Source organism: Anneissia japonica, unplaced genomic scaffold, assembly GCF_011630105.1.
Source record: "Anneissia japonica isolate Jap-2015-1 unplaced genomic scaffold, ASM1163010v1 scaffold7241_len95201_cov126, whole genome shotgun sequence".
NCBI classification, from domain to species: Eukaryota; Metazoa; Echinodermata; class Crinoidea; order Comatulida; family Comatulidae; genus Anneissia; species Anneissia japonica.
Genome location: NW_022728425.1, coordinates 39,742 through 49,856, shown reverse-complemented (window position 1 = coordinate 49,856; position 10,115 = coordinate 39,742). Strand labels below are relative to the sequence as shown.

General features: G+C 33.9%; 1 protein-coding gene across 2 annotated transcripts in view; it reads left to right on the top strand.

Moving 5' to 3' along the window:
* Positions 1 to 2,192: 2,192 nt before the first annotated feature.
* The window catches only part of LOC117114122, a 14,216-nt gene continuing 6,293 nt past the window's right edge, over positions 2,193 to 10,115 (top strand). The window contains exons 1-5 of one of the 2 annotated variants that reach the window (XR_004446303.1): positions 2,193 to 2,248; positions 4,264 to 4,299; positions 5,535 to 5,621; positions 5,897 to 5,932; positions 9,628 to 9,714. Coding sequence is in view for 1 of the 2 variants with exons in the window: in XM_033257670.1 (XP_033113561.1) it covers positions 3,830 to 3,875; positions 4,264 to 4,299; positions 5,535 to 5,621; positions 5,897 to 5,932; positions 9,628 to 9,714 (292 nt within the window). In the remaining variant the exon portion in view is untranslated. Of the gene's footprint in view, positions 2,249 to 3,408; positions 3,876 to 4,263; positions 4,300 to 5,534; positions 5,622 to 5,896; positions 5,933 to 9,627; positions 9,715 to 10,115 lie in introns of those variants that run through there. The other variant, XM_033257670.1, reaches the window with a different exon arrangement.

Genomic DNA, 10,115 nt, shown 5'->3' with positions numbered 1-10,115 from the left:
GAGCTTTCGCTGGCAGTCAATGCCAGCTTCATCAGGTGTGTCATTGAAGCTGGCATTAACTGCCAGCGAAAGCTCATGTTGAATATCATCCAAGTTAGTCTCTAACTGCTGCCTTTTAATTTTCTTTGTATATTGTTTAGACTAACACGGCTTCATTACCACTTTTACCATTATGTCAATTTAATAGTAATTCAACCAGGTTGCGAAGGCTACGCCATTCATTAGTTTTACCATACTGTAGGTCGAAACATGTTCTGTCTAGAAAGTATAATACATACTCCAAGTCTAGAGTCAATCAATTCTTTGACCTTGAAGGTCATCTAGGGTTTGTCAGAAATTCACTTCCTTTTCTTGACAATTTGAAAGGGGTTGTTGTAAGCACAATTCAGAATAAAGGAAAATGCATCAGTCTTTTGATACATTATTATCCTCCTTATCAAGAACATTTTGCCAGTCGTAGGTTGCAATCCACTGACCAAAAGACAAAACCGACGAATGACGATAGGGTTGCAGGCACGCAGCTTTGTTTTTTTTTTCAGAGGTAATTCAATCTTCAGTTCAACTTAGATAGTATTATGATCGCTAAGGCATAATGATGTCAGTCTCTTAGGAGTATCTTACAGATTTGTGTAGTTAAGAAAAAATTAAATTAAATAAGGAATCCTTTCTTGTTGAAAAGTTGACAACCTGCGTTAATCCAACATTAGGTTCAAACTGAGCTAGATCAAGGTTGTTAAATATAGGATGGAGCAGCAAGATTTTATAATTTTATATATTGTACGTCACAGGAAATGCAGTCTTGTCATTGCTATTAATGAATAAATAGAAATTGAAACTGTAGTCTCAAAGATTTTAAGTTTAAGATACAGCTCTTCTCACTGACGTAAATAATATATCTCAGTTGAAATAATTTGTTTTCTATATTATAGGGAGCATTCAACCAACTGGGCAACAGACACTACAAGGTATTCTTAAGAGTTCAGTTTGTATTTTCTGATTAATAGAAAATGTATACATTCATTTACATTAATTTTGATTGAAACTCCAAAATGTGATAAACCTGAGATTCGAACCCGACACGTGTCGCTTACAAACGCTTACGTACTGGGATAACGTTTATTGATTTTATTATCCTTACGATTATTGTCGCTCCAATTGGCATTATGGTCTATAACGCCTAAATTTGCAATTAAAGGACCAGTTGAATTGAATCAGTCATTAACAGTAGACATAGAGTTAATTCCAGCTTATACCAGCATTTAGTAATGGACCAAATTAATATTGAATATCAATATTGTTGCAATGCAATAAATATCATTTTTAGTGGACTGTTCAAAATAACTAAAAGTTGTTTTCCAAATCTCACTGCCGGTGGAGGTTGGGGTAAATGGCATTCATCGAAAAAAAACAAAAAAACAATTCGTATTAGGAGGCTCTATAATTCACCAGAAACAATGCGTTATATTATCATGACGTTACTCTCCACGACAAGACCTTGTGCTTCATATCATCTGTGATATAGGCCTTGCATTATTCGGAAACTTGTGATACATTGTGCTTTAAAATTTGGAGGAATTCACCAAAGTCATTAAAAGCCTTCTGTTAATGCTGGAAAATGGATTTTTTCACGAAGTTTCCACCATGTACATTAACTATTGAAGCTTTCTGTCCCTGTCATCATTTTCCATATTCAAGCTAGAAAATTCTTAAATTTGAAGACATCCACAATAATAATAATAATAATAATAATAATAATAACAATAACAATAACAATAACAATAACAATAACAATAATAATAATAATAATAATTTATGTAGCCTGTCTCTTATACACATCTAGATGTGTATAAGAGACAGCAAATAGAAACATGCTGTAAAAGTCGTATCAAGCATAGCTCATTAACGACACTTTCCTTTTATTTCAATTGTACCTTTTCTCCTATAATTGATTGAAACAAAAAGTTAAATCGTCAGTTGTATGGGAAAAGGTATTTGGTGTTAATATGATGACATTTTTTCATACAAAATATTTTCCTTAGTTTTCAATTATAACATCATATTTTACTGTATCTTAGTACTGTAGGGCTACTATTATTTATTTATTTATGTATTTGTATATAATGCGTTTACAGTGCTAAGCTACAAACATAATACAGTAGCAAGATCGTATATTATAATTTGATAACAAAATCATATTTTTTTTTAAACTTAGGGTCAACTCAACCAAGTAAACCACAAGAACAACAAGGTAATACTTAATATTTTAATTTATATTTCTTTCGAGAAAAACATACCCACACGCGCGCACAGACGCCCACTGACACACACACACCCACACCCACACACATTATATTTATTTATTTATTTATTCAGGTGTAGATGAAATATACAAACGGCAGCCAAAGAATGGCTGAAATGACTGTATTTACAAAATTAGAATATATTAAAAAATGCAAGAATATTAAAAATATTATATACAAAATTGCTGCAAGAAAATACATAAGAAAATTTACATTAAACACTTACTAGACTCAATAATAACACCAAAAGATTACATTAATGACATCAAAATACAATCGGTATAACAAATTTAAATATATAAAAATATGATTTTTTTTTTCAAATTAATAAATTGTTTCAAATACAAAATAAAAGAAATTATAAAGTTAGGAACACAACAAGTAATTAATCCACCACTAATTAATCCATCAAATAATTAATGTTGCTCATTAAGCAAGTTAACAATAGTAGGTATGGATGAATTTTTCATTCTTGTGGTTTTACTGAAGGGAACAATCGGTTCGATCTAAGAGGCCTAGTCACTTGATAATAGGGGGAAGAAAATCTCTGGACATGTCAGACAGCAACAAACTTTCTCCAAAAGAAAAAACTAGTCTTTCCCTTCTTGTCACAAGGATTGGTAATCCAGTAACAGAGAGGGTATGGTCATGCAGCAAATAATTTAATCCTGAAATTATACCAAAAATTCTCTTTTGTAGCCCTTCTATAGACTTGGACATGTGTTTAGTAATAGCACTATGCCACACAAGGGCAGCATACTCCAAAATAGGCCTTATATAAGCCACATAGACAGTTAACAGGTCAGCAGTTGAAGTGTTAGCTTTCTTCAGGATGAATAGGGAAAATAACCATCGAGAAGCTCTGGAGATATTATTATTAAGTATTAAGTTCCCATTTTAAGTTATTTTGAAAGTGTATCAACACGACCAAACGCCTTGGTAAAGTCAATGGCACAAGTTGACGTAACTCCCCCCACCCCTTTCAACATGGGTATGGGGTATGGGTAAATTGAGTGAAGCGATTGCATTACAAAAACTAGATAAATTGTTATTAATAATATTAGTAACTTCCTCTTTAGAACAACCATGTATGGTAAAATTAGAATTGGTAGTTTTTATATTACATAACTGTTTGATTCCTTTTAGCCACTTGGCAGGGTTATTACACTTGAGATGTATTAAAGATTTACGATAGTAATTTTCCTTCGCCTCTGAAATTGCTTTATGTACCAGGTTGCGAAGGCTACGCCATTCATTAGTTTTACCATACTGTAGGTCGAAACATGTTCTGTCTAGAAAGTATAATACATACTCCAAGTCTAGAGTCAATCAATTCTTTGACCTTGAAGGTCATCTAGGGTTTGTCAGAAATTCACTTCCTTTTCTTGACAATTTGAAAGGGGTTGTTGTAAGCACAATTCAGAATAAAGGAAAATGCATCAGTCTTTTGATACATTATTATCCTCCTTATCAAGAACATTTTGCCAGTCGTAGGTTGCAATCCACTGACCAAAAGACAAAACCGACGAATGACGATAGGGTTGCAGGCACGCAGCTTTGTTTTTTTTTTCAGAGGTAATTCAATCTTCAGTTCAACTTAGATAGTATTATGATCGCTAAGGCATAATGATGTCAGTCTCTTAGGAGTATCTTACAGATTTGTGTAGTTAAGAAAAAATTAAATTAAATAAGGAATCCTTTCTTGTTGAAAAGTTGACAACCTGCGTTAATCCAACATTAGGTTCAAACTGAGCTAGATCAAGGTTGTTAAATATAGGATGGAGCAGCAAGATTTTATAATTTTATATATTGTACGTCACAGGAAATGCAGTCTTGTCATTGCTATTAATGAATAAATAGAAATTGAAACTGTAGTCTCAAAGATTTTAAGTTTAAGATACAGCTCTTCTCACTGACGTAAATAATATATCTCAGTTGAAATAATTTGTTTTCTATATTATAGGGAGCATTCAACCAACTGGGCAACAGACACTACAAGGTATTCTTAAGAGTTCAGTTTGTATTTTCTGATTAATAGAAAATGTATACATTCATTTACATTAATTTTGATTGAAACTCCAAAATGTGATAAACCTGAGATTCGAACCCGACACGTGTCGCTTACAAACGCTTACGTACTGGGATAACGTTTATTGATTTTATTATCCTTACGATTATTGTCGCTCCAATTGGCATTATGGTCTATAACGCCTAAATTTGCAATTAAAGGACCAGTTGAATTGAATCAGTCATTAACAGTAGACATAGAGTTAATTCCAGCTTATACCAGCATTTAGTAATGGACCAAATTAATATTGAATATCAATATTGTTGCAATGCAATAAATATCATTTTTAGTGGACTGTTCAAAATAACTAAAAGTTGTTTTCCAAATCTCACTGCCGGTGGAGGTTGGGGTAAATGGCATTCATCGAAAAAAAACAAAAAAACAATTCGTATTAGGAGGCTCTATAATTCACCAGAAACAATGCGTTATATTATCATGACGTTACTCTCCACGACAAGACCTTGTGCTTCATATCATCTGTGATATAGGCCTTGCATTATTCGGAAACTTGTGATACATTGTGCTTTAAAATTTGGAGGAATTCACCAAAGTCATTAAAAGCCTTCTGTTAATGCTGGAAAATGGATTTTTTCACGAAGTTTCCACCATGTACATTAACTATTGAAGCTTTCTGTCCCTGTCATCATTTTCCATATTCAAGCTAGAAAATTCTTAAATTTGAAGACATCCACAATAATAATAATAATAATAATAATAATAATAACAATAACAATAACAATAACAATAACAATAACAATAATAATAATAATAATAATTTATGTAGCGCCTCACGTTGACACAACCTCGAGGCGCTTGAAAATTATTACCCCCGGATCACTGGATAAAGCACATATGGAACACACACTCAAGCCCCATGGGGGAATTCCATAATGGTGTAGCTGTAATTAACAGACCAATGATAATAAGGAAAAGTGTACATCCAAGACCACATCATCATCATCTTTATCATCATCATCTTCATCATCATCATTATCATCATCATCATAATTATTATTATTATTATTAGTAGTAGTAGTAGTAAATCAGTTATTTATTAAATTCACAAAATTGCCTCTTCATCGAATTTCACAAAATTGCATCTTAAACATACCTGTACAATTCCTTTAAATTAATTCCTTTATCCGTATTAATTCTTGTGTATTAAGTCTCATGCAGATATTGTTTGTGTGTGACATGTACGCATTCTTTTGATCTGTGCTTCGTCTGCTTTCAACCCAGAAAAAAATGCGGAGGTAAGTAGTGCATCAATATAGAGCAACAGCCAAATGTATTATCTTAAAAAATTGATTTATAGTGATTAGGCCTATGTTATAATTAAGCATACATTTTCTCATGTTATGAAAATAATAAAATATCAGTTAATATATACTAAATCATGCTGTATTTCACATCTAACTTGTTATATAACATTCTTACGAGTTTCACAGGCCTATAAGTTGTAAATTAACATTATATTTAGTATCGTCTGACATGAAACAACATTAAAGATATATTCTCTTTTATACAGAGAGCACCGAAGCCAACGAGAATATGGGACTACCAGGTAATCATTCTTTAACTGTACTTATGTTATTTTAAAATTTATTTCTTCCTTGTACTGGGTGACCTGGTCAGGGCAGAGAGCATTTTTATCCTCAAGGGTCCAGCAACACATACAATAAAAAAAACTCGAATGACAAATCCAAATACATACGATCAATAAATGCTATAGAAATTTAAAGTTTAAATTGTAAAAGGAAACAACCCTACCTAGTATCCAATTGGTTGGGACGATCCCCAGAGAGAGAGAGAGAGAGAGAGAGAGAGCGAGTGGGGAGAGAGGGGAGAGGGAGTGAGAGAGAGACATATTACAAATGAACGCAAGATGTTCAGCATATATTAGTGCAGCTGCCTTAAGAATTTGAGGATTGAAACCATCACGACAGACAGACAGACATGTTCAACTTAAGCACATTCAACATCCTTGCAAGATATTGTCTGAAAGAAAAAGATTCTAGTATGTTCAACAGTGCTATATTTATCGTTAAAATTATTCGCAGTACGGATACTGGTCATTACTTTTCAAAATTATCGTCATCATCATAGTGATGTAGACGGATTATAGGTGAATTATCTAATAGTTTATGCTGTAATATATATATAAAGTGAAATCCGACAGAGATCAAAGCGGTCAAGCATTGAGAAAGTGGTATTATAGATTAAACAATTCCTAATTAAGCGTACATTAAGCTTATACTTTATATAACCCACTGTAACTATACAGATGTTTTATATTATAACCTATAGTTTTATTGATTTTTAATTCATATATTCCAGCATTTACTTTATAAAATTTCATAATTATTCACTTATTGTGTAGTTGTATACACTTGTATTGTATACACTGGGCCTACGTTTTATAGTCCATTTCCTAGAAGACTTGTTCTACCACCAGAACCATAGGCGAGCTTGCCGTTCGAACCATCGCCGATATCAGGGCTATAGCCTGCGGCACCCCTGCTAACCGCTCGGCCATTATACTTATTGTTATTATAATTAAGCCACTATGATTAGCTTTAACCATCTAAACTAATTCCTTCCTTTAACCAATCGCTAATAGATATGACTTTCCATACCTTGGGAGTCACTTTTCCACTAATGTGGTTCTGGACGGCGAGATACAACACCGTCTAAAGTGCTCTGAAGCAACTTTTGTACGTCTTCGAACACAAGTTTTCCAAGATCACGATATCCGATCAGACATTAAGGTGTTAGTTTATAAGCGGTGGTGGTTCCAACGCTCCTATATGCTTCGGAGACCTGGACAACATACCGACGGCATCTAAAGGCACTTGAAAAGTTCCATCAACGCTGTCTTCGAAGCATCCTAAAAATAAGCTGGGAGGACAGAAGGACCAATGTCAGTGTCCTGAATGAAAAAAAAAAAAAAAAAAAACAAAAAAAAAAAAAACAAAACAAAACAAAACAAAAACAAAAACAAAACATGCATCAAAGCCTTCATTATAAAAAATTAACTATGGTGGAGTGGTCATGTTGTTCACATGGATGACAGCCGGCTGCCGAAGCAAATATTCTATTCCCAACTTAAGGAAGGCAAGCGTAAGGTAGGTGGACAAAAGAAAAGATTTAATGACAGTACACCTTAAAAGCAAACATGAAAAAAATGTAACATCGATGTTAACAATTAGGAAGTCAATGCCACAGATACACCACTTTGGCGAACCATTATTTGAGAAGGAACAACATCCTTCGAACTCCACCGATGTGCAGAACTCCATGAGAATAGAAGGAAACGAAAAAAGAGGCAGCTGCGACCAAATATCGATCTGCCTACATTAACTACCTGCCCTCAATGCCAAAGAACTTTTAAGGAACAGGATTGGATTCATAAGCCACATAAGAGTTCACCAACAATTTACAAAAACATAGACCATCATCCTCGATCTCGAGGGATAGCCAAGAGAGAATAGATATGCCAACTTGTACATAGTGTTTATATATCAGTCATGCTGATGCTGAGGAAGTGCTGAGGACAGGTCGAAATATTCATGTTGAAAGAAGCAATTACTGAATAATGTTGAACAAACAACGTCGACAAAAAGTGAACATAAAATACCATGCTTTGCTTTAGTAATTTTGCGTAACTTAACTGTCCCTAGATTTAAACGTTTTAGGATACGCAAATTTCCCTATTATTCAAATTATTTTAAATGACACCATAATTATTTTAATAATATCTTTGATATAGGCCTAATGGTCTTTGTCTGACAAAGTTTAAAGAAGGTCCAAGCATGGAAAGTGACCGAAGTGCAAAACAGAAAATCCCTGTTTACATAATAGAAAACGGGATAGAAGATAAAAGAAAAACTATTATTAGAATTAAAAATAATCAACCTAATTCTACTGTAACTCGAACCAGCACAGTAACAATTTTGGCTAGGGTAAAATGTAAAGCAGAGAAGCCGAGCCTGTGAAGGATAAGGCATATTTGTTGTTAGCCTCGCGTAACTTCATAGGTTGAGTGCTAAAATTGTTGGTGCCATAGACGGTAATTTTGAGTTTAACAGGTAGGTGTAGCTAGTGTGAAAGCATTTTACCTCAGTCGGCTTATCTGGTAAAAGCCATTGTGTGCGCAGAACCGTGGAGATAGATATGTAAGTCCCCAGTTCAATTCCCATCGCTTCATGCCTCTCCTTGTGTTTTAGATGAAGGGCTGAAATACAAGTTACAATAGCAAACCATCTTTCGGATAAGACGTTTAAGCCGTTGGTCCCGTGTGTAAATGTATGGCCCATGTGCAAGTTAACGAACGTTGTACACTCTTCAAAAAAAGTTGGGGTTTGCCTAACAGAACAAAAACAACTGTTTTTTTTTTCGCTAGTGGGGCAAGAAAAGACAATCAGAACAACAAGAACAATAGCTTCTCCTCTAATGGCAAAAGCCGGAAATGCAGCGAAATTAGAGTGAGTTGTGTTAATAGATGCCTAAACGATCATAGCGCATTTAGGGTGGGAGTGGGAAAAATAATAAAGACAAAATGAAAACCTGACATGTTGTACTAAGTTTAGAGTTTAATAAATGTGGTATGGAGAGGTGAGATTTTATGAAAATGATGAAGATGGTCGCGGAGTAATCTCCCACGATCATCTTTAATTTGTTGTAGAAATTTTGGACATGGCCACAAAGTTAGCCATGATTGTTGTTACAGACCACTATTTTCACACTTTATATTAGGCGTACATTTTGTGGCAGCATTTTCTTATAAAATGTTCATTTATCTTCTCAAACAGGACTATGTGTATAAACCATTTTCTTACATTCTAAATAATTATTAGACAATAATAATTGTAGAGACATATAGCAGTTGACACAAAGCACAATTATGACCATAACCGTTTTCTCCCATCTCCGGTAAACCGTTTTTTTTTTCAACCCCAATGGCATGTTTAAAGTACTACCTCCCTTTAGATCAGGAAGGCCAACAATTTTATTTTCTTTCCTGTCGGCTACACGCGCACCACACAAACGCCCGATATAATGTAGGGTGCTGTAAATAGCATCAACATCAAGCCATATGAGTATCGGAAGCTAGTGCTATCGCCTAGTTTCCGAACTTTCAAAATACGATATTGCCCCGATCGTTTTGCCCCACTCACAAATAATAATTGTCGTTGTCAGGATTTTCTGTAAATTAATTTTGTCTCAGTTAACCATTGCATTTTACATTTTTGTGTTTAGACCTATGTAGATACTGTGAGTTTGAGAATTGTACGCATTGTTCTTCTAAGTGCGTGGTCTGTGGAAAACCCAGGAGAAGGTGTAAAAGTAAGTATAAATCATAAATGAAACAATCATTAAAAAACTAGATTTGCTATGCCTGTAAAAAAGAACATATGACTTTTCCTCTTTGGTATAATGAAAAGGGATGTTAATTACAAACTTATTTAAAAATTACATAAAAAACAAAACTAACAATAAATCACAAAGAAGAATAATGAAGTAAAAAAAAAAAAGCTTAGCGAATAAGAGGTTTGCCTTCTATTCCCAAAAGCCTACGTTCAATTTCCGTGACAACTGGACGTTTTTCCACGACTTATAACAACTCCACTCCCTAAACCTAATATTTTATCTCTTACTTTTCTATTATTCTCTCTGTTGGAATGTTACACATTTTTTGTCAAATCATCAAACCTTTTAGCTCTCGATATCATCTATTTTCAGCTGCT